Source organism: Zosterops lateralis, assembly GCF_965231275.1.
Source record: "Zosterops lateralis genome assembly, chromosome: 29".
NCBI lineage: Eukaryota > Metazoa > Chordata > Aves > Passeriformes > Zosteropidae > Zosterops > Zosterops lateralis.
In genome coordinates this window covers 669,952-694,578 of record NC_139789.1, presented here as the reverse complement: position 1 = coordinate 694,578, position 24,627 = coordinate 669,952, and the positions used below count along the sequence as shown (strand labels likewise).

The 24,627-nt window shown below is 43.6% G+C and overlaps 1 protein-coding gene across 4 annotated transcripts in view; it reads left to right on the top strand.

Moving 5' to 3' along the window:
- Positions 1–24,627, top strand: part of ELAVL1 (ELAV like RNA binding protein 1) — a 41,065-nt gene that overhangs the window by 3,050 nt on the left and 13,388 nt on the right. The window contains exons 1-2 of one of the 4 annotated variants that reach the window (XM_083880094.1): positions 581–704; positions 7,616–7,799. In XM_083880094.1, the coding sequence (XP_083736220.1) occupies positions 627–704; positions 7,616–7,799 (262 nt within the window). In that variant the 5' untranslated portion in view covers positions 581–626. Of the gene's footprint in view, positions 1–580; positions 705–6,346; positions 6,436–7,615; positions 7,800–24,627 lie in introns of those variants that run through there. The other 3 variants (XM_083880097.1, XM_083880096.1, XM_083880095.1) reach the window with 3 other exon arrangements.

The window sequence follows — 24,627 nt, the reverse complement described above, 5'->3', positions numbered from 1 at the left end:
CAGCTGTGGAATCACAGACTCCTGGAATGGCTGGAGTTGGAAGGAAACTTAGAGACTAACTTGTTCCACCCCCTGCCATAGTCAGGGACACCTTACACTATCCCAGGTTGCTGCAAGCTCTGTGCAACCTGGCCTGAAACACTTCCAGGGATGGGGCAGCCACAACTGCTCTGGGGAACCTGTGCCAGGGTCTCACCACCCTCGCTGCCAACAATTCCTTCCCAATATCTCATCTAGCCCTCCCCTCTGGCAGTGAGAAGCCATTTCCTTTGTCCTATTCCTCCATCCCTTGTCCCAGTCCCTCTCCAGCTCTCCTGGAGCCCCTTTAGGCCCTGCAAGGGGCTTTGTGCTCTCCCTGGAGCCTTCTGTTCTCCAGGTGAACACCCCCAGCTCTCCCAGCCTGTCCCAGAGCCGTGGGGCTCCAGCCCTTGGAGCAGCTGTGTGGCCTCCTCTGGACTGGCTCCAGCAGATCCATGGTGCTGAGAAGCATATTGTGCTGCTTATAGGGTGTGTGTGTGAATCTCTGAGCAGAGCCTGGTATCCTCTGTCTGGCACGGCTGACTGTTTACCTGGGAAGATGGGGATATCTGGATCTGGCAGCAGACGTTCAGTGTCTCAGCCACAGGATGCTGATTGCCCTTGTTCCTACAGCTCGAGCTGAGAGGGGCCCCGATCCCTGCCATGTGTTGGACCGGCAGCAGATGGTAATTATGGCCAGCCTGTATCTGATTTCTGACAGCATCCCCATGATGATAAATTTTGTTCTTAGGAATTGAGTGTAGTTCATCAGACTGGTAAAATAAGGTCATTGCTCTGCAGAATGCAGCTTTTTTTTTTTTTTTTTGGCCTCAAATGCTTTTGTCTCTGAATGGCAATATAAGCATTGACAAAAACACCTTGATGATATTATATGGATGTGAATGAAAATGCAACTAAGGGAAGCATTTAAAACCCTTCCAGACAAGTCTGATTGCTAAGGAACATCTAAAACTCCTTTGCTGAAATATTAAAATTATGACAGTTGAGATTTGTTTGACTGAAAATGTGCTTAAAACTAAATTTATGGTCAGTGTTTATAAAACAGCATAAAAAAACCCCAAAAAGCCTAAATTATGTTGTATTGAAATCACTGATTAAGCGTATGGAAATAGAATTTGTGGAAATGCAGCAGCAGCAGATTTTAGTAATGGCCACTTCTGGTGCTGAGCTGTTTTTACTGGCAAAAGTGTTGGAATCTTAGATGCAATCAAGCTGAGGAGAACAAAGGTAGTGTCCTCATTTCAGGTGTGCAAAGGGGAAAAGATTCAAAGAGATGAGATCTGTTAGCTCCGGAAAACCCGAAGGGTTGGAAAGTAGAAAGGGTTTGCTTGGTTGCCAAATTTACAAACAGAATTTACATATCAGTGTGGAAGGATCATGTATGTACAGCATCTGTGACAACATTCAGAGTTTCAGGGTAAAAGAATCTTCCTGTCTAAAGACAAACTTTGTTTTAGTGACCTTTATTAGCATGTGTCAGCCCTGAGTTGGTTTCATATTTGTGGGGAGAGAAGGGAGAGTTGAATCAAACTGAATATTGAATTTGAAGTTTTTTTGTTTACTGATTTAAAATATTGTGGCTGCAGAGCAGAGGAATTCAGATAAGCCAGAGAATATTGATCTGATTGATTGCTCTGGGACCGTAGAAGGAGAACTAGGGTAACTAGTTTGGGGGAAGAATCTGTGACACCTCATTTTCTGCCTTTAAATTTCCATGTATATACCATAATCATGTTCACAGTTCAGGAAGATGGCTTTTCCAGCAGAACTTAGGATTTGTACTCAAGAAACATAGCTGCCACTCATCCTGAGCAAAGAAAAGTGAGATCAAGACTCTTGGCTTGTGGTCACAGACTTTTGGGAACAGCATCAGGTGCCTCTCAAACATGGCCACACTCCCTCATACCTGATTTGGTTTTATTCATAAGAAGAGCATTGTCCTCTGCCCTCATAAATGTACAGCAAAATAATCTGTTGGAAGATCTAGACATGTTGCTTGGATCTGAGTTGAGGTTTTGACATGCGTGACCTGTACACGCTGGGATGACCTTCGATTCTCAACTTCATGCTGTTTTCCCTCATACACTGTGTAAGTGCTGTTCTTGAATTTAAGAGACAATCTGGATTTTTGGTTTCTCCCTCCCCCCACCCAGATGGTTTTTGCTGTTTGGTGAAGATTTGATGGGAAGTTGAAGGACTAGTGCATGAATGTATGGTGAATCAAATATGAACAGGGCTTGCACTGCACTGTCCTTGTCCTGTGGTCTGTCTGTGTGTTCATGGAGAGGTCTGTGCTCGTGGGGTGCAATATGGAGAGCTGTTGGGGCCATGAAAAGAGTTTGTATAAAGAATATAACGTGTTTTCTTGTAGATTATGGGGAAAGGCTCTGTTATATAGTGAAGTCTGAATTAAGTGGTTGAGAGAGATGTGTGGTAACTGTGGAGCACTAGGAAACACTTTCCTTTTTCTTGGGAGGCAGGTAGGCCTAGGGGAGGGTTTCCTGTGGTGTAGCTATTCAGGAAACCTGTTTTGTTCCTTACAGTGATTTCAGAGAAGAGAGTACGTTGCTTTTACTTCCCTCAGTGTCTGTCCTTCTCTGTTGTGATTAAACTCTTGCTTCTCAATCCTGGCATGACAGCTGCCTGCAAAGTAATTTTTTGCATGACAACACTGTGTTGGATAGTTCTTGAAAACTGTTGTCCTGAAGCAGTTTAAATTCATGGGAGCTCTTCAGGCAGCATTGGTTTTGACATGTGTTCCAGCCTAGACATCTCAGCACCTCTGCACCTGCCTTCTGGGTTGGTCTGGCACTTGCCTCAATGTAGTAGTGTCCTTTTTGTTCTGTTTCAGGTGTGGTCTCCAAGAAACAGCTCAGCAGCTTAAGACAAGATTGTTGTTTCTTAGTCAGCCATGACTCTGGGGGGGAAGTGCAAATATCTGTGTGCTGGAGAAACAGAAGGAGTCTAACAGCCTTGAGGTTCTACTTGAGGCACCCCATTTAGATTCTTAAATACACAGGCAGAGCTCAAGAATAAACCTATGAGACTGAAGCGCAACTTGACGAAACAGCTCATGGGCAGAAAGGTGCAGCATCACTGGTTTCCGAGTTCCTGTTAATTTTCCACTGGCAACACCAGCAAAGAGATTTCACCAGTTCAGGGACTTTGTCAGATGCTGTCAACTGAAGCCCTTCCTGTATAGTGTCCTGGGTGATGCTGACTTGCACTTCATTGCAAAGAAAGATGGAGGTTTTGGGTGAGTAGCTGGTCAGCAGCCTCAGGTCTGCTGTGGTTTAAAGACCATGCTGTACTCACTGTGGCCCATTCCCAGTCAAGGTGCCACAAGCTCTGTGTCACAGAGCTTGTGATCCAGGAAGAATTTCCCATCTTAAGTTCTGTACTAGCTGATCCATCATCCATCCCACCTGAAGAGCTGCCTTTGTCTCTGAGGAGCCCAGCACAAGAAAGACATGAACCTGTTGGAGCAAGACCAGAGGAGACCATGGAGATGCTCTGAGGGCTGGAGCCCCTCTGCTCTGGAGCCAGACTTGGAGAGCTGGGAGTGTTCACCTGGAGAAGGCTGCAGGGAGAGCACAGAGCCCTTTGCAGGGCCTAAAGGGGTTTCAGGAGAGCTGGAGAGGGACTTAGGACAAGGGATGTAGGGTCAAGACAAGGGGGCATGGCTTCCACTGCCAGAGGGCAGGGCTAGATGGGATATTGGGAAGGAATTGTTGGCAGTGAGGGTGGTGAGGCCCTGGTACAGGTTTCCCAGAGCAGTCTTCAGTCCAGTCCTGGGAGTGCTGGCCTGGCTGATGGTGCCTGAGCAGTCATTGGCACAGGTGAGGAAGTGTTGGACTGCGTAGCTTCGAGCACCTCCAGAATTAGGGGAAGATTTAGACATGGCACATATGATTCTTATTGTTGCTCTGTGCACCCTTGGCATTGTAAGTTTTAGGACATCTTACCCAAGGAAGAAGGTGGCTGCTGCCTTTTCAAACAAGCTTCTGCAGCATTTGGTTATTTTTTTAAAAATTGTCATTTTAGGAAGTGCAGTGCAGTGGATCCTAGTCTTAAAGTTTTAGTTTTTTGGAACATAAAAATTAAGGCCTGTTTTGGAAAAGCTGCAAACTACCAATCTCTTTTCAGTCAGCCTTCCTGAATGGAGCCATTGGGCCTTCTTGTCATCATTGACCTGTCCACTGGGGATATAAATGCATTCAGTCTTTTGATTTATGTCATTGTAGATTGGCAAATGTCAGTTAATGAAGTTCTAGATACAAATTAGTGGCTAGGCCTGGTTTTCAAATCTGGAAAAATTAATGATAGAAATGAATTGTTATCTCTTTGGTAAAGAAAGATCAGGACATTCCTTTAGCATATTTCAGTGAGAGGAGAATAAAAACTTGTTTTCCAGTGTAGCATTGCTTGTTTCACCCATTGTATCTTATAGCTCTTTTTCTATTTGTACATCCTTGCAGCATGCAGAGGTTACAGTTCTTCAGGGGCTCTTTTTAACTTGCTGGCATGAGAACTATTCTCCTGTTGAGGAATACACCTGGTGCAGGTGGGCAGTGGCAGTGTGAACTGCAGGTTGTTTTGGGAGGGGGTTCTTCAACTCTGACAGAGTCAGGACCATGACCATTTCCCTGGGGAGCTTCTTCCAGAACCTTTTCCTAATACCCAAACTAAGTCTCCCCTGACACATTGAGAAGACCCTGGACTAAGCATCAGCATCGGCAGAGACTGGGAGTGGGCACTGGGGGGCTTTGTCCAGAGTCCCTCCCCAGGGGCACCAGCTTGAGCTGTTCTATGTCACTGGACCACAAAAGGAACCAGAGTCTAGGATCGTGCTATGGGAAACATGGGTCCGAGCCGATGAGAGGAAGTGCTCTGACTGGGGGGAGTGTGGGGTGCGCAGGGAGTCACACAGGGTCTATGGGGTGACTGGAGCCACCGCTGCAAAGGGGTTTTGTTACTGGCCGTGCCAGTGGGGCCCCCAGAGTGGCATCAGACTGGTCAAATGGGGGAGTTTCCTTAACAGCTCACCAGCAGAGGAAGTGGTTTCCTATTAACTTCCAGGCTGGCTGGACAGTGTTAGTCCTGCAGCAGATTGTGTAAGTGCTCAGCAAGAGATTAGGAAGAAAGAAGCACCTTCCCTCTCAATGCTCTGCTCCTTTAGGTCTTCACTGTGCCTTTATTGCTCCTGCATGCTTTGTTCCTGGTATCCCATGGAAGCATTTACCAGGCCTGTATGCAAGGGCTTCTTATGTTTGCTTTCTGAAAGCCTGAAGAAAAGCAGGTAGAAACTTCCTTCCCACCTTCAAATGGCTCTGAATCAGCACTGCCCCGGGTGCTGCTAGACTGTCCTGGGAGATGTAGACTGTGAGTATTGCAGACAGGTTAGAGGATGTGGGACAATGATAGAAGGTCAGTAGCCGCTTGCCAAACTCTTGCCAATTCTGCTTTATGCGAAATATGGGTGTGGTAACTTGCCATCATGGTGTGCTGGGAAGGTTTTTCTTCTGGGTATCTGACTGTGGTGCTTCCTTTTCAGGCAGCAGATACATCCTGGAGCATTAAATCCAACCCCCCAATCTTTTAAGTGTCTGTTGTTGAAATCATTACAATATATAGCAATTTCTTAATCTCAGCAGCTGGAAAGATTTATAAGATAAATAAATGGCAGTAAAGGGTAAATTTGGTTAAAATGAAGGGAATTTTAACTTTTTCCTCTTAAAAGTGGAAAAAAATCTCAATTTTTCTTCCTTTGCTTACTAAATATTCTATTTGTGCCATACAACTTGCACTCATCAACATATTGGTGTGTTCAGCTTGCAGGACTTGAATTTTGTAGAGGGCAAAGGCAAGCAAAGTTGCCTTCTATTCAAATAATTCTGAAAATATGTGTTACATGGTTTTATAACTTAGACGTGATGACCAGAGATGGGTCAGCTGTTTGAGTGTTTTTTATCAGAACAGGAAACTTCTCTGAGGTTGTGCTTAGCAAGTTCTGACAGAGCAAGGAGAGAATGTGTATTTAATGATAGAATTTGCAGTACAGCTGAGATGACTTGGCAGCTTAAAAATTGTCTGCCGAGAGGAGCGTATTCTCCTGCTTCCAGCTTTGCAGTGCTTCCCCTTGCTCTACTATCCTGTGGCATTAACTGGTGCTTATCTTGCTGCAAGGAAAGCAGATTAAAACTGCTAACAAAACAAAAAGGGCTTCCCCCCCTGTGTGATTTTCTATTGCTTTCACACTACAGATTGGTTATCCCATGGGCAGAGAGTGCTGGAGTGGGTTCGTGTTGATACTTGAAACACAAAAATGGGGAGAGAACCTGATGGTTCTGGCAGCAAGAGCTGCCCGCTCGTAATGCTTCAACACATATTAAAAAGGTAAAAATTCAGTTCAAATCCATACTGTGTTAAATTTCAAATTAGCATAAGTCTTCTCATGGTTTACTTTATAGTGATGTGCTCAGGTATTTGTTTAAAAATTTTACTTTCACTGTCAAAACATGAATTAACAGCTGGGCAGCTGCTGGTGAAGGGCCTGGAGGTCCCTTCATGCAGGAAGCATTCCCTTTCTAGACTGAGGATTTCTGGCTGCCGTTTCTGACTTCTTCCATTATTCAGCTTCTGCCTGTCAGTAGTGGTGCAGTCCCTGGAATGGCTTATCCTTTAGCAGATCCAGATATGTAGATACTGTTGCAGAAACAGGGTTTAGCTATCCTGACTTTAACTATTTCAAAGTAGTTGAAGTGCTTGAAAAACTAGGATTCCGGCAAGCCATGAGCAGCTTGAGTCTGCTGTTTTAGTTACAGGTCAGCTAAAACATCAGGATTCAGTCCCTGATGGTGGACTGAGGCAGAGAGTATCTTCCTGTAATTGGATTTCTGGATATTTTCTCAAGGCTTTCTTTAAAAAGCTGCAAAAATAGAAACTCTACCAAATACTCAATATACCCCTAAGTCAGTGTGCAGCACTCACCGGTTTCATACACACAGTTAAGCACCAAAGGCAGCATTACAGTAACAGGCCTTGAGGTTGCAGGATTGACAACGTTTACAGGGGAAAACATTCAGAAAATTAATAGTCCCCAGCTGAAATACCGAACTGGGTCAGATCTTGCTGCTTCTTGTCTCCCTGTCTGAAAGAGTTCTGGGCATAAGGTTGGAATTTAGGTTGAGGTAGCAGTTTGGCTGTCACTGGTCAAGTACCTGGACATGGGATACTTGATTTTTGCCTTGGCTGTTGGGAATACTTTGGTGTTTACAGGAATGTCTTCAAAATCTATCTTAATGCTTTTTATTAATGTAAAAAAATAGTAATCCTGAGGAGTTCTTTAATGGTAGATAGTTCCGTAAAATGTCGTGTTTGTGCTTTTGAAAGAATGAATTGTTCTGGAATTTTCAACAAATAGTGTTTTGTTTTCTAGGTTGAAAAAATGCATTGCTGAAGCAGAGGCTTGTTCTCAGTTTTTAAAATAAACATTCAAACTTATTTCAGGTGGAAGAAATTTGGTTTATGGAAGTGTGAAGATCTAAACCTCACTGAGGATTTTTTCACTTTGCAGATATATTGTAAAATGTCCAATGGTTATGAAGATCACATGGCTGAAGATTGCAGGGATGATATTGGTAGGACAAATTTAATTGTGAACTACCTCCCTCAGAACATGACACAGGATGAATTACGGAGTCTGTTCAGCAGCATCGGCGAAGTGGAATCTGCAAAACTTATTCGGGACAAAGTTGCAGGTATGATTTAGTATTTCAGAAATTGTCACCTTGTTCTAGACTGTTTGAGCAGATACTTGGTTGAATACAACTTAATGTAGAAATACTAAATATTTGAGCGTATGTAATCAAACTATTGACAAGTTTACCTGGAACTCCAGTAATGCCAGGATTGGGTATGGGGAGGATGGAATGCTCAAGGCTAAGTTAATGACTATTGTGTGTATGAGTAAGAATTCTAAGAAGTACAGTTCCCAAATTTGAACATTAATAGACAGGTCTAAAAGTGGTTTAGATTTAGTCCCCAGCTGATTTATTCTTCATACAGTCTGAGTGTTTTTGACTTCACCTGAACTCTGAATATACAAACAAACCTTTTGTTCTGATTTTGATCAGTAGAATAAAGGCGTGCTGAGGTTCTGAAGTGGCTGTAGGTCTCATCACTGTTGTGGAATTTAACTTGTAAGTTCCTTGAATAGGATTGGTAGTAGTAGCTTTAAAATATGAGTGGAATGAATTGTTCTGACTTGTGAAATTTAATTGTTCCTTGAAGCATAACAAATGCTTAGAGAGCAACTCCTTCCATATCTGCTTAGTTTCAGGAGGTTTTAGCTGTTCTCTGAAGATATTTTCATCCTTGCACTGTTAAAATACTTCGTTTACAGGTTTTGGTTATTCTTGTTCAGAATTTGCAGAATGTTGGATTCACTGAGAGCACTTGGTTGTTTCTGGAGGGGAAAAAAATATTGCTGTTAACTAGCTGTGCACTGGTGTTTGTTTCCAGCCTGCAGCTCACTGCTTGTGGAATTCTCTGCTGTGTGTGCTCAGTGTTGTATTTCGAAATTCAGCAGTACTGATTGTTGTCTAATCAGTAATGGAACCTGCCTGAGACTGCTCCCCAGTCTGTAAAAGCTGCATGGGAGCTGATGGAATGCATGAGACCTCTTTGTGCATCATCTTTAGTGCTTTATTTGAGAATACCCATGAGAACTGAATAATTAAACATGTCAGAATTTCCCTTCTCAGTAGTCCCTGTGGTGTCCATGTCTCTGTCTTTCCTGATATCTTACAGATGAAGTATCTCATGATGTCTGTCTGTCTATATCTGTACTTAAGGGATGTATATATTCAGTCATGATAAAAAGATGATTTCAGTCATAATTTCTTTGAATGTTTTGGTAGTTGAGTGTTGGTCCCAGATGTTGTCATATGCTTTGCAACACTTAGAAGCTGAGACTTACTCTGAAGGCTAGTTTTGCAAGGAATCAGACCCCTTGCTTAATGATAGCAAGTCATAGCTGACCCACACTTTAGACTGTAAAATAAGCACAGAATGTGTGGGAGGGAAGGATATTTTCAGTGGGAAGCAAGAGACTCATCAGTGCTTGAAGCTGACAGCCTGCTTCATACTGTTACCTGTAGCATCAAACACTCTGGTAGAGTCTGGTTAACTTTAACTTGGAACTTGACAGTGCTGGGTAGCTTAATGTCCAAAATATACACCTTTAAGCTCGAGGTAGTTCTTATCTTCAAGAATCAAAAGTAAAATTGCTGTTATTGTTGCAGAGAGTCCTTGAGTGCCTGTGGACAGAACACTGGCTTTTCTCTAAAGTGTTTGCAGGTATTGGATTCTGTGTGGCTGCTGTGGTCATGCCACTGAATTTTGCTGCTGCTTAATTTTTCATTTGCTTGCAACACTATTAGGAGCAGTTACCAATTATCTCCATGCTTACTGATAGTTCTGGAGTATCAGTGCCAAAGAACTGGTCCCTTCTGAACATTTTTTTCTTCCTTTTGCTTTTGTTTCTGCCCCTTGATGTTTGCATTATATTCTATATTCTCAAAGTCTTTGTTAAACAGATGGCTTTGCAGTGGTCCCTGAACAGAAAAATCCTGTGGCATGGTTCTGCTTTTCTTGTGCCTCCACTTGCATTTCTCTGACCCTGTGGCAGACAGCAGGAAACTGGAGCTGCAGAAAAACCTGTTCAGCTCCCTGACCTTGGTTTCTGGTCAGATAAGTCATAATATTGGCATGTGAGATAGAGCTGGTTGAATGGCCTGAACAGGAGGGAGGGAACCTTTTGCTTTTGTTGGAATTAGACTTTTTGGATCACTTTATTCTTTCTAATGAAGTCCTAGCTTTTGGTGCCCCCATAAAGTTTTAATAATCAAGAGTATTTTGTCTTTGAAGTTCCCTTTGTCATTTGTGTTTGCAGAGATAAAATCAATGTTTAGTTGATAATGCATGTTTTTTGTAAAACATTGAATTATTTGTACATTTCTTCTCAATTTATTGTCTCTTAATGAAACATGGGGCAGAAAATACCTCTGCCTGGAATGTAGTTTCTCATGATTTACTGAATTGGCATAAGCTGCCTGGCAACTGATTACTGGGATTCAAGAATTGATTTGAAAGCCAAACTTTGGGGTTTTTTGAGCAACATATTTTATTATGATCATTACATATGTTGTTGTGTTTTGCTTCAAATGCAGCAGAGTATTGAATAATCTGTGTTCCATGTGCTAGGTTGTGGTTATAAAATGTAGAGAAACTCCTTGAAGCCTCCAGACTGCTTACCCTTTATCTCACTACCGATGAGAATTACAGGAAGGTGAAAGTAGCAGGAAACCATGGTGTCAGTTCACATTCCTTTCCAGGAACTTTTGGTTAGGGTATATATGGGTTATAACCATTGATAAAGTTGTGACTGTGTGTCTGGTGTGTTGTTTGAGATGTGACAGCTTCCTTTTCTGTTTTTTTTTTTTTTTGTTCAGTACCTATACAGAGAAACTTGTGCACAGTAGATGAGCATTCGAAGGAGGCAGAGCTCCTCCTGATCATACTGGAGGAATAGAGTGCTGTGCTTTGCCTTCCTCAGTTTGTGTAATGCATTCCTCAGCACTTCCAGACATGGCTTTGCTTGACTTGTGATGAGTGAATCAGTACTGGGGGTCAGCAAGCAGATATTGGATTGTTGCTATGCTGCTTACTATACTTGTGTTTATGATGAGTATGTCTTGGACATCCAGGATTTTCATAAGAGAATTATAGAATTAATTGGAATTGGAATTATAGAATTCATTGGCTTTGAACCGTAGGGAAATGTTGGAATGCTGATTCCCACTTCCCAATGTAGTATGGTGCAGTGTCCAGCCTGCAATGTAACTTTTCACTGATGCATCTCCTGGCTTGTCATCATGATTGCTGAGGTCTGCGAGTAGCCTTTGACCTGATTCCATCAATGAAATTGTATCATCCTGTGGCTCTGGCTCATGAGGCTGAGAACAAGCAGTCTGGGGTTGGTCTAGTTGGCCTGCACTGATCAGACAGTAGCCCTGCAGCACTGACTGCAGACAGCAGGACCAGACTTGTACTCTGCACTGATTCCCTCTCCAGGGATGTGTATGATGTTAAATGTCCATTTCCTTGGAGCAACTGCCTTGTGCTGGATATGATCCAACAGAAGAAACCTGTTGCGTGCTGTATTTTGCCTGGGGGGGGTGTTTGACTTTGCTGCAACATCCAGGTTCTGGGGTCTGGCTTTCCAGACATGCTGGGCTGGACTCCTCTAATAGGTGAGTTTTTAAAAGCATTTCTCCTTCAGTACCTCTTAATACAAGAATCCGGGCCTCTGGGCTTGCTCAGTTTCTTGCAGCACAAATGCTGATGGCTTGTTGTGTCAGCATGTCTGACTGTGCACAGCACAGATGCTTCTGCTCAATAGCTCTAAATTTTCCAAGAGAGCCTGGCCATCTTTTGCCTGCTGTACACAGGCTCTCAGTCCTTCTGGACCAAATGCTGAAGCTGAAAGTTAGTCGGTCATGCGTGTTTTAGTTTCTGTTTTCCCCTTATTCTGCTGAAGTATTGGTGCTTTCAAACCTGACTGTCCTGAAGCTCTGAAAAGGTTGAGTTAGACTGCTTTTTTGTGCAATTATTAAAAACAAGAAGCTGCCAAACTCATGTGGAATGGCAGCACATGGTAATATTCAAACTAAAACTCCTGCTTATTGGAATTGTGTGAGCTGTGGAGTGCTTCTCACCTGCAATATTTGTGTAACTGTCCTCAGAGTGCAAGGAAAAAGAATTCAATAAAACTACCACAAAGCTGTGTTGGAGGAGTTTAAACTGGATATTAGGAAGAGTTTCTTCCCCTCAAGGGTGCTGGGGCACTGCCCAGGCTCCTCAGGGAATGGTCCTGGTCCCAAGGCTGCCAAAGCTCCAGGAATGTTAGGACAGCGCTCTCAGGAATACACAGGGTGGGATTGTTGGGGTGTCCTGGGCAGGGCCAGGGGTTGGAAGGGCCCCACAAGGACCATCAGTCCAACTCACAATATTCTGGGATTCTGTTTCCCCATGTGTTTATGGTCTCACACTTCTGTGGGATCTATTTATTTCTCCTGACACCATATCCCTGCTCCGAGTCCCTGGTGACAGGTTGCTGTGCACACTTCGCTCTGTGAGAGTTCCTTCTGACAGTGATTGATTTTGTAAAGGAGGCATCCAACTTCTTGAGAGTTCCTATTCCTTCCCTCACACCTTCTGTACTACCTGACAGGGAATGTTCTCCCTCTTTCTCTACTCTAGGAAGTGTAGGATATGATCCTTCACACTGTTCCAAAGGCTCTGTCTGTACATGGCCTTCCTCTGCAATCTGCATTTGCTTGTGTCAGTGTGATTTCTGATGGAACTCGTTAAGGTCAAACTCTGTGATCAGCAGCTGTCTGGGCAAAGGGATCTCTGCACTGCTGCTGGGAATTGTGGAACAGAAAGGACATTTTGGGGTAACTTGCTGAGGTTGTATGCAGGAATTTGGGGCCCATCTCAAACATTGCTGTCGTGATGGCTCACTCTCTGCAGGTGTGCCTGGGACATGTTGCTTACAGGACCAAAAGAAGATACTTTCAGATAGTTGTAATCCCTCAGGAACAGACATAAAGTTTTACCCTTTCCCTGCCTTTTTATTTTCATGTCTTCTCTGGAAGACTCATTCTCAGAAATTATGCAGCTAAAAAAGAAATTAATGTCCTTGTCCATGTGAGCTTGTCAAGCAGAAAAGGGAGGAGGATTTTACTGCCCAGCTTCCAGTAGCTGCAGAGTGGTGAGTAGCTCAAGTTCACGTGACAGGGCAACCACTCATTTCACCAGTGCAGTGAACTCAGTCTGGAAACGGAATTCTGAAGTGTTCTTGTTTGTGGAAAATACTTAAGTATTCTCTTTGGCTGAAATAGTTTCCTTTTGCATACAAAACACCCATGAAATTGTTTATGCAGTTTTGCTGTTAACTGTGGAATGCATCATTACCTCTGGGTTTTTTTTCCTAGCTCTTTAATCATATTTGGTGGTATGTGATTTCTTTAAATGTGCATTCAAGAATGCCTTATGGCAATGGTTAACTTAATGAGAAGTGCAAATGGTTTGCAGACAAATGGCCCAAATACTGAAAAACTGTGAACACCAGCTTTGCCAGCTCCACTTAATTCCCTTTGTCATAAAGGTGGCCGCATAAGCTGCCTCGGAGGTAGTAGCTGAGTTCTCTCAAGGGTATAGGAATGCAGTTAACTTAAATCAGAGAAACCTGGAATATCCTGAGTTGGAAGGGACTCACAGGGATCATCAGTCCAACCTCTAGCCCTGCACAGACACCCCAACAATAATCGCACCCTGGGCATCCCTGAGAGCATTGTCCAAACACTCCTGCAGCTCTGGCAGCCTTGGGGCTGGGACCGTTCCCTGGGGAGCCTGGGCAGTGCCCCAGCAGCCTCGGGGGGAAGAACCTTTCCCTGAGCTCCATCCCAAGCCCTGGCACAGCTCCAGCCCTTCCTGGGCTCCTGTCTCTGTTCCAGAGCAGAGCTCAGCCCCTGCCCCTCCGCCTCCCCTCAGGAGGAGCTGCAGCCCCTGAGGAGCCTCCCCTCAGTCTCCTCTGCTCCAGCTGAAAGGGCCAAGTGACATCAGCTGCTTCTCAAACCCTTCCCCTCCAGACTCTTGCCCATCTTTCTAGCCCTAAAGGTTGCCTTGGTTATTTCAGAAGGATCAGAGCATAGCCAGTAGAAGCAATGGTTGTAGCAGAAGTTCTTGGGCTCTGCTTCTCAATATTTGGGGCGTATCTGGGGTTGTCAGTGGATTTCTGGTACCCCTCTTATGACCCTGAGTGCTGACTGCTGTCAGGAACCTGGACTTGGAGCAGGTTGCTCCGAGCTTTGTCAGGTGTACTTGACCAAAAGGAGGTTGGAGTTTTTGTCCTTGTTGACCTTTGCTTGAGGACAGTCAAGCACTTGTTTAGCTGTTGCTTGGGCTAGGCCTATGTAGCAGTCTGGCCTAGAGCAGAGCTTCCAGAGCACTGTGAGTAGGCAGAGCAGGGCAGGGACTCGGCACTCTGCTGTGTTCAGCCCATGTACACTCTGGGCTCGTGATGATGTTCTGTGTTCTCCAGCAGTCATGGCAGCACCTATTCCTGGAACAGCAGAGGTGTTGGCCAGAGAAAAGGTGCCTTGGTGGTGGAGTTGTGCAGGGAGTGCCTGGGGCCTCTCACTGAGGCTGGGCAGATGTGTTCTTAGTGCTGCAAGTGAGGAGGACCTGTGTCACCAGGTAAAGGGCCTTGTGGGTGTGTTGAAAACCAATCCTTGAGTTGGAGGATCATCAGCACAAGGTGCAGCTGGCAGGGAGTCCCTAGTGAAATACCCAAAGGTTTGACATCAGGGCCAAATCTGTTAGAAATGTTGCTCACTGAGCTGGCTGATGGTTCCGATTGCACACTCAGTGTTTGTTCTGTGATGCGAGAGTGGGAACAATGTCTGGTCACTGAGTGGTGGTGCTGCTACTCAGAGGGACCCTGAGAGTGTTCGCTGAAAGCTTTGAGGCAGGGCTGGCACAACAGGCAGTGATTCCCTGCTGTTTTGGGGTCGTGGGTGTCCTTCTGCTCTGTCTTGTTACACTGAGAGGGCTAAAATATATCCCTCCTTACCGTACAAAAGTCAAAAAGGCCAAGAGAGCTGTACAGACCATTCCACGGCTCTGCTTACTTTGCTTTTTCTTTCCCCCTCATCAAGCTATACAGATGAGCCATGTACCAGCATCTTTGGTTGTATTATAATATTTTTCAGCACGTTTTTAGTGGGAATTACCATTCCACATCTTACAATACTGTCATTCTCTTCCAATGGTGCAGCTGCATTTCTGCAGTGTGAAAGTTGGTTTCAGCTCAGCCTGTGATTGAGGTGACTGAGCACTCTCTGAGGTTTTTGTACTGTAATGTTCACAGCTAAAGAAGTGCCATTATTTGAAAATTGAAGTTTTTCCTCAAGAGAAGGAAGAAGTGAATTTTTGAGCTCTCAGCATCTTGAACAGTCAGATTCTTGTTCCAACAGCAGGTGAACAAATTCTGTCCTGTTTAAAGAAATGAGATCTTGCCGTAAGCAGGCAGACGTTTTCCTCTCAGACTCCCTCTGAAAAACAGCCTATGGTATTTTTGTGCAGTTTTAGGCCTGGTGTTTTCTGTGTTCACTTTTGTAGTGGTTTCACGTTTGCTGAATTTTGTTTCTGTTTGCCAAATATAGTGTAGCAGTTTGAATGTCTACTCTCTTTTCCCTCTGGGAGATAGGATTTGGGAGAAAAAGACAAAACAGGCCCAACTTAAAAGTAAACAAATAGTTTTATTAACACATACTAAGAAGAAGAAAATAAGAAAAGAAAAAAATACAAATGAAATTTCTAAACCAACCCTTTCTCCCACCACAAACTGTTCATTTTCTACAAACATTATAAAGAGGCAAAACTCATAACTCCAGGTCAGTACCACTTATAGAATAGTCTTTCAGTCTTTGAGAGAGAGAAGTCTCTCCTGTTGTTTGGTAACTTTCCACAAGAGAAACAGTCTGTTTGTGGCTTCTAACTCACACAAAAGCAGCTTGCCTGGGGAACTTCTGCAGTTATGGAACCTCCCATATCACATAGTCTTTCTTGTGACTACATATGGGCCGTAGACTCACATATTGGGGTGTTACTTTTAAAGAAAAGCAACTTCGAAGGCAAAGAATTCTTCATCCCAGGGAACAGAGATGTCTTCTCACTTCTTTCACTGATGCAGAGGACTTCTTCTCATCTCTCTCTGTTCAAACCTTTTACGGGATTGCCAAATCACAAATTCTAATTCAATATTCACTCAGTTATCACAGACTGCCCTTCTTACCTCCTGCAAGGTCGAAAGGAAAAGGCACCTGGGATCCTCTGATTTTAAGCCACGGTTTTCCAGGGGCATAACTAACTCTTCAATTGGTCAACTAAGCTGTCAACATCTACTATAACTTCCTTAGAGGAAAAAATCACCTCACATCCGTGCTAAACTACTACATCTTTACAAATCCTTTTCACTTCCCAGAATCTCAGATGCTGACAGTTCATCTGGAAAAGGAGCCCTGGAGCATCTGAAATTAAATCTCAATAGAGAAATTTTCTGGAACTGAGAGAAAGGAAAAAATAAAAAGAGGACATATAGAAATGATGGTTACGCAGAGAGGCTTTGTGAAATAAAATTAATTACTAAAAAATCCCCACCCTTTTGTTTTCATGATTTAAAGCTGTTACTCTTACGGTTGAATTTTTGCCATATTGTGGTGATGGTGAGATCTCTGTGAGCTCTCTGAACCAGGGTTGACAACAGACTTTTGTCAAGTTATCTTTGTAGCTTTTGACTTTTTCCCAAAGAGGTGTCTGTTTGAGTTGCTTGTATTCATCTGTTTCAAGGCAAATACCACTGATTTTACATAAGAAGGAGAGGGAGCTTTATTTGTAAGGTTTTGCTGAATTGTTTGAAGGTCAGACTTTCCAAATCACCTAAATGTACTTTTGCCTTTAAACTTCTGTAAATGAGACTCTTCGCTGTTTGGCCATGAACAGAAAGCGAGTTGTGTCCTAAAGTCAGGGGAAGTGGTGGGGACACTTTCTGGACTGGAAAGACATTATCAATGTTACTAGATATTTTCTTTGTTTCCCTGCTAGTTACTTTCTGTTGCCATCAAGTGTCTGTTCAGTAGGATGTGGAAGTGGGAATTGACTAGGCGAGCAGTCTGGGTCTTAATTCCAGGAACTGCATCAAAGCCAGGTTCACGTCCTGTAGAAGGAAGATCCTGAGCTGCTGCACAGACTAACAATAAAGTCTGAAAAATCATGGTAATGCTTAAATATCAGTCTATCAGCTTTGTACTCTTGTGTAGGTGGAGCATGGTGCAGTAATTGCCAGTGTATTGTTGGTCTGACTGACCCAGCCCTACAACAGCAGAGTGCTTCCAAGGGCCCTCTCCAGGTTAGGCATAGCCCTGGGTTATTTTGCTGTGCCGAGCTTTGCCCCAGCCTGACACAGACAGGACTGTGTGGGATTTCTGGTGCTGTCTTGGTGTTTCAGGGACTAAAGGGTAGTTTTGGGCAGCATTTATGACTTAACTGGAGATGAGGCAGATTAAAGTATTTCAGAATGATTAATTGTTGCTTCAACAAGTTCTTTGGGTAAACAAGAAAACACTTGCTTCCATTTCCCAAAATTTCCATTGGAGAATATTTTTGGTAAGCAAAGTAAAAGCGAAATTTATGATTAACTACTTCAGTACCTGCACTGAAGTTCCTGTACTCAGTTCTGTCTCCAGTAGTGTGTTTTCTGGAACTCACTGTGGTCACCACAGCACAAATGGTTTTGTCAGAGACACAGCAGCTGCTCAGTGTCACTAGTGGGGAGGATGGGAGGACATCACTGAACTGTGTGCTAGGGGACTGGATAAGAGAAAATTTTTGGTTCAAACTATGGGTTTTAGCTTCAGCTTCATGTGTTTCCAGAGTAGCTGAGATGCATCATCTGTACCGTTAATGAAGGATTGGGCACAAGGCTGGAGCCCCTCTGCTCTGGAACAAGGCTTGGAGAGCTGGGGGTGTTCGCTTGAAGAAGAGAAGGCTCAAGGGAGAGCTCAGAGCCCTTTCCAGTGCCTCAAGGAGCTCCAGGAGAGCTGGAGAGGGACTTGGGACAAGGAATGGAGGGACAAGACAAGAAGAAATGGTTTCCCAGTGCTAGAGGGCAGGGCTGGATGGGATATTGGGAAGGAATTGTTGGCAGTGAGGGTGGACAGGCCCTGGCACAGATTTCCTAGAGCAGCTGTAGCTGCCCCTGGATTTGTGGCAATGTTCCAGGTTTCCAGGCCGGGTTGGATGGGGCTTGGAGCAACCTTGGGCTAGTGGAAGGTGTCTCTACCCAGGGCACAGGATTGAATAAAATGGCCTCTAAGGTTCCTCCCAACTCAAACCATTCCGCGATTCCGTAATTTCCTGTATTTTAAAAAACATGCTATGAATTTATGCTAGAAGTTATTTTATTTATTACTGTCTATGTTATGATGATGGAATTTGATCAACATAGACATGGAATGGAAAATCATGCCCTTAACTGTTAGTTTTGAAAATTGGTCATTAACTACTTCAGATGTTTGTTCCCATCCAAAAATGTGTTTTGACAGAAATGAAAGCTGCTTTCTTTTTGATGTAAGGACATCTTGCAGTATGAAAACAAAGCATGATAAGTGTGCAGCAAGTAACAAGTGCTTGTCTCCAGAGTCAAGTGTTCTGTCTTCTGGGTGTACAGGATGCTGTTACCCTTCTCCCTTGGGGCACTGCTGGCTCATGCTCCATACCCTGATTCCCAGCTCATTTTCCATAGAACAGTCTCCAGCCAGCAAGTGTCCAGTCTGTTGTTGCCAGGGTGTCTTCCTCCGCACGATCAGGACTCTGCATCTGTCCTTGCTGTATTCCATGAGATGCTGTTGTCCTGTCCCATGTGGCAGCCTGACCCTTTAGTCTATGACAGGTTCCTCCCAACCTGGTGATAGCTCCAGTCTCAGTGAGAGCAAATTCCCATCACCTTCTCCACGACATGGATCATGAGGTAAAATGCAGGTCCCAGTAGAGACCTTTCAAACTCCACTAGTTTCAGGCATACAGCTAGAGTGTGTGTGAGGTGTGTGTGTGTGTGTGTTTGTCTCCTTTTGAAGATGGATGTGGTGCTTACTTTCTTTCTTCCAGTTTCCTGATCATTCAGAGATGAAACAGTTTTGGCAGGGACATGAGCCTGGTGCCTCATCCCCCTTACAAAGAGCCCATTTCATCCCCCCATGGGTTTGACTGGGATCGGTACTCAACCAGTCAGTCCCTGGCTCAGTGTTCATCTGCTGGTCTTTCTCTGGGACTGCTTTCCAAAGCTGAGAGGCCTGTTAGACTCTGCTGGTGAAGTGAGGCACAGAAAGAATCCTGCGCCCCTCTGCTCAGATCACATGTTAAATCTGCTGCCATACTTCCAGCCTTGTGTTGCTGGGACAGCAGTATGACATTTTCTTATTACCCTTGATATTATTTTTTTGTTTCTTTCCATTCCTTTTAAGTCTGAATTGCATTTGAGCTCTGCCATTCCTCAGATACAGTGGAGAGTGTGCAAATTCCTCCTTTTGCTCCTTTTGTAGCTGTTACTTCTTCTATCTCCTGTGCTCTCTGTTTCCCTTGGAGCTCTGCCATGGCTCCCTGCTCTGCCAGGCTGCTCTGCTCACACATCTGTGTATTTTCCTTGCTGTTAGGAAACAGGAGATGCTGTATGTGTGCTGTGACTCGCTTAGCAGTTATCGTGCAGTCTCTTGATCACCTGCTCTGCCAGTCCTACCTTGCTGCACTTACTTGTAACACTTTTTGGGAAGTTTGATGCAGGATGGTTGTGTTTTTGGCGGGGCTGACGTGATTTTGTAGCCCTGGTTGTACAACAGTGTAACTGTGCTAAAGAAGCCCACACAAGGTGCATCTGAGTGCTTTAATCTGTTCTTATCACAAACTATAGGCACTGCTTTGAATTCTGCTGATGCTTGGTATTTTGTGGTACTTCTCAATGCATTTAGGCTCTCTGGTTATCACTCAATGGCAGTTTGTAAAGCTAAACAAAAACCTCAAACCCAGCTTGTGTCCTCCAAAAACTGATTCCCAGTTCAGAAAACAAATTCTGAACTAAGTTGCTATCATGCTGAGGTACACTGACATAACAAGACCCAGGTTTGATTTTGGGGTTTCTTATGGAGGACAGGATGGGGAAGATCTTAGTTAGCTGCTCTTAGTGAAGTGCTCTGGTGATCAGACTCCTCAGTGAAGCTGGAGTTGTCAGCTCTGGGCTGGGAATAAGGAAGGAGCTGGTGACTGAAGCTGTGTGTCTTGGGAGCTGGGAAAGGAAGCAGGGAGATGGACAGAAACCCAAGTGATGCACAGAAAGAAAGCCAGTGTCCTCTCTCCTGAAAGGGCCTTTTATCGTGGAAACAAAACTTGATTCTTTCTGCTGAAGGACTGTAGTATTTTGCTTAAAACTAGGTTTTGTAGTTACTTTGTTAATTATTTATCCAGACAAGGACCTACTTGATATCTTTTTTATCTTTGTCTCTTGAATAAATTTCTATTTATGTATATGCAAACTTTTAAAAATATTTTTTAATTCCTACCCAGTAAAATATTTTGAAAACTGTCACAGCACCAATTTCCTTGGCAATGCAGGTTTTTATAGCAGGCTGGGAACATCAGGAGAAAGCAAAAAAAACTTCTCTTCTTGCCTGGGATAAACACTTGACAGCAGATAATGCTGTGTAAATGCCCATTTCTTATATTTTTCCTGGCATCCCTAGCAGATAGGTAGATTGTGCTGTTTCGGAGTAGAATTATGAAGCAAAGACCCTTCCTGCACAGACATCCATGAGGCGGAAATGTCTCCTGCAGTAACAGGACTGTTGTGTGTTGGCCCAGCCTGTGTAGAGATAAACGATGGGCACTGAGTGGGCGGAGATGGCTGAGGCTGATGCTGTTGGGTATTTTGGGGCAAGATAAGTTAATATATGTCAGTTTTGTGTGGGTTGGGTTTTTCTAGCACTTAAGGACTTAAGGTCATGTTATACTATTGGCGATTGAAGGAGAGATGGGGAGACTGACCATGATCAGAGTCCGATTTTACTCAGGTTTTCCAAGAACTTATATACCATTTCAGTAAAGTTAATAATTTCTACTACAATAATTAGGTTAAAAGATCATACAAACAACTCATACATTTTTCAACATATCCATGTAGGAGGTTGATTGAATCTTCTTCTCTTGAGCAAATTCTAATCCCATCTTCTCATGAGCTCAAAGTTCTGTTTGTTCTTTCCAGAGCATCCTAGTCACCAGACTAGATATGCTAATTAAGTCTGTCTTACTCTCGTGAATCCCCACATTATACTACTGTAGTTTAAAGGTGGTAAGTACAGACTGAGAGGAATGGTCTGCATTCTAGGTTATTGTAGAGAAATACAGGCAATGGATAGTTTCTTACCTATAGTCAGGTAAAAGTTGATAGGACTGTAATATTGGGGTTCAGTACAAAGTTACTGTCAAATGCCTAGAGGGAATGTGAGAATGAACCCTTGTGACCCTGCCACTTTCAGATCCTCCTTTTTTAATCAGTGTTTGAGTAAACCCCATTATGTCCCTGCCCCCTCATTTCCCAGGATGTTCAAACTGTTGGATAAGGAATAGTAATTGAGGAACCTGTATAAAACTGGAAGTGAAAAAAATGCAGAATTTTGATCTGACAGAAATAGTCAAGAAAGCCAAAAGGATACAGTCACTGTGTGAGGATACTTTGGGGGCAGACACTTGGAAGAAGAAAAGTGTGTAAAGTCTAGGATAGGACATGTGCAGGAACCAGTGGATGCAGAATATGTACACCCTCAGTTTGTAAAAGGAGAGCGTTAGCTGGAGGCTGTAGAATTTACTTTCAGTCAGATTGCTTGGGACAAAAATTAGAACTGTCTTTAATGTGGGCTTGCGTGTGTGTTAGGGCACAGTTTCTGATTGCAGGGACTGGACCTGGAGTGGTGCCTTTTACTCTTGGGTCTCTGTGAGCACTACAACTTAGGTTTGGTTTTATCCTGTATATAAATAACTTAAAATTCCTTGTCACTGATTTCAGACAGTGCATAAACACATAACCTGTGTGATGTTTTGGAAGGAAACAAAGGAGTGTGGGCAGCAGGGGAGGGGGGGATTCTGTCCCTCTACTCCACTCTGGTGAGACCCCATCTGCAGAGCTGTCTCCAGCCCTAGAGAACCCAGCACATGAAAGACATGCACGTGCTGGAATGACTCCAGGGAAGGCCATGGAGATGTTCTGAAGGCTGGAGCCCCTGTGCCCTGGAGCCAGGCTGGGAGACTGAGGGTGTTCACCTGGAGAAGAGAAGGCTCCAGGGAGAGCTCAGAGCCCCTTGCAGGGCCTAAAGAGGCTCCAGGAGAGATGGAGAGGGACTGGAGACAAGGAGCTGGAGGAACAGGACACAGGGAATGGCTTCCCACTGCCAGAGGGCAGGGCTAGATGGGATACTGGGAAGGAATTGTTGGCAGTGAGGGTGGTGAGGCCCTGGTACAGGTTTCCTAGAGCAGTTGTGGCTGCCCTGTAGCTGCCCCTGGATCCCTGGCAGTGTTCCAGGCCAGGCTGGCTGGGGCTTGGAGCAACCTTTGGCTAGTGGAAGGTGTACCTGCCCAGGGATGGGGAGTGGAATGAAATTCTAAGGTACTTTCAAACCCAAACATTCCATCATCTACAATTCTGTGCCTGCTGTGTTTTCTGGGAACTTGTTGCAAGGGACGGATACTCATTGTACTGAAGACGGCATAAGAAATTTGTATGAATGGAATCCAGGAGAATAGTCCCCCAGTCCCCCCCAGTGACAGGAAGTGACAGTACTGACTGCCAGGGCTCACTGTGGGTCACGCTTGGAGGGGTTAGTCTTGTTTGGAGTATGTATTCCCTGATCTTTAAGGGCCTATTTCCGTAAGTTTTATTAGAACCTGGTTCTGTTTGATAGTTTGCTGGAATATTTGTGGTTTTTTGACTTTTGGGAGAGACTGAAAATATCCATAAAGCAGCTGTTGCTCTGAGCCTTCAGAGCAGGGCTGGACCTGTGAGGGATGTTGGATCTTTCCCACCATTGAAAAACTCGTTGCCTACTGTCTACCTGGTATTTTTTCCCTCTTAAACTTAGTTTTGTTTTCTTAGTCTGGAGAAATAAGGTAAGGTCCAGGTCCTCAACATTTTTCTAATTGTTCAATTGCTCATTTTCTTAATCAGGAGTAAATAATGTTCAGTAGGTAAGTGGGTGTGAACCAACCATATTTGATCAAAATGATTGACCATCATTGACTAATAAAACAAAATGAACGTTATAAAGAAATCACGTGTTAGAAACATTGATCAGAATTTTGCAGATGTTATCTCTAAGTCTCCAAAGGATGGAGTTAAATCCTACTTGGCTGGCACAGAGTGGTTTGGCATTAATGGCTATGTCTGGTGTCATGAGAGGCAGATTGGAGCTGGTTTAACACCAGGTCTCTAAGGGAGCAGGATTCTGTTTCTGTGCAAGACTTGAACATGGGATCTGGCTTCTCTAAGAGTTTTAGCAGACAGCAGAAATTACCTGTGAGTGATAATACAAAGGGATGCATTAAACAACAAGCTCTGACATTGTCTGAGTGCAGCTGAGTTACTACTGGATTAGGTTTCACAAGGAAGCAGCCAAAGGCAGAGGCTGTACCATGAGCTGGTGCAGTTCTGCAGTCAGTCTGTTGTCATGAAAACACTGAGGATTATTTGGTGTTTCCTTCCATTCCTTTGTGGATTTTATACTTTCAATTTCGATGACTCATCAGACTGGGCATCCTTTTTTTCAGTATCTGAAGTTAATTTACAGTTCTCTTGCAGGCTTTTTCTTTTTTTACTCTGACATTTGTGCCAGGAAATCATTGTTTGACACGTGTCTCTATTTGGTGTTCTGAAATGTTTGGAAAGCATAAGGAAACTTTCTTGTTAGCTAAAACCATTGCAGAGCCAAGCAATGTGGTTAAAAAAGGACTATTTCACCACAGAATTCTTTACTATAACAATTAGCTTTGTCTTCTAGTGTCCTTAAGCCTAACAATAGAACTTAATAACTTAAAAGTAGTATATTGTTAGAGGAAAACAGCACATTTTCCAATTCATGCTTACAATTTTCTGTAGAAAATCCCATAGATCTGACAGAGACAAGGAAAAGTTGGCTGAAAGAGGTGTGTCCTGGGCTGAATTGCAGTTGTTTTATTGCTCTGACACAGTCTTGAAAGTATTTTAGTTGTTTTAGGCCTACATTGATAAGAGCCTATAATTGTTGGGAAATTGCAACCCAAAATGATCTTAGTATGTAATATTAAAATGATAGTAGCAATGGTGGAGATTGGAGATAGAAGCAGAACAAGTAACTATCCAGATAAATATCCTTTTCCTTAAATATTTTAAGTATTTTTATTATTAATATCAAATTCTTCCTGTAAGAGTTAAGACTAAACTTAAATAAAGTGACAGTACATGAATTGTCTGTCTTCAACAGAATTTTTCACTCTTCACTATGTTGCTGTGTTTGGGAAACTGGCTGCTTCTTAGCTGTATTAATGAACTATTGGAAACTTTGTTTTCCCTCTTGGCCCCAGGGATGGAGATTGGAGTAGCCAAAGAAATCACAAGGGTCTTCATTTCATACCTGACCGTTCATCCGTTGATCTTTTCTCACTTTCTGCTTTCTATCTACAAGACTTTGTACTGATGAACTTGGTTAAATGATTGTCTTTGTCCCACACCCAAGAAGTTTGCAAGACTGGTCAGAGCTGGTGTTTTAGTCCTAAATTTCTTGCTGTTGATGGGTGCTCTGTCCAATGCCTGCTGTCTATGAAGGCAGAGGATGTCCAGAGTGGAAATAGATCTCCGAGTTACTCATGATGTGTGCCAGCCTTGGG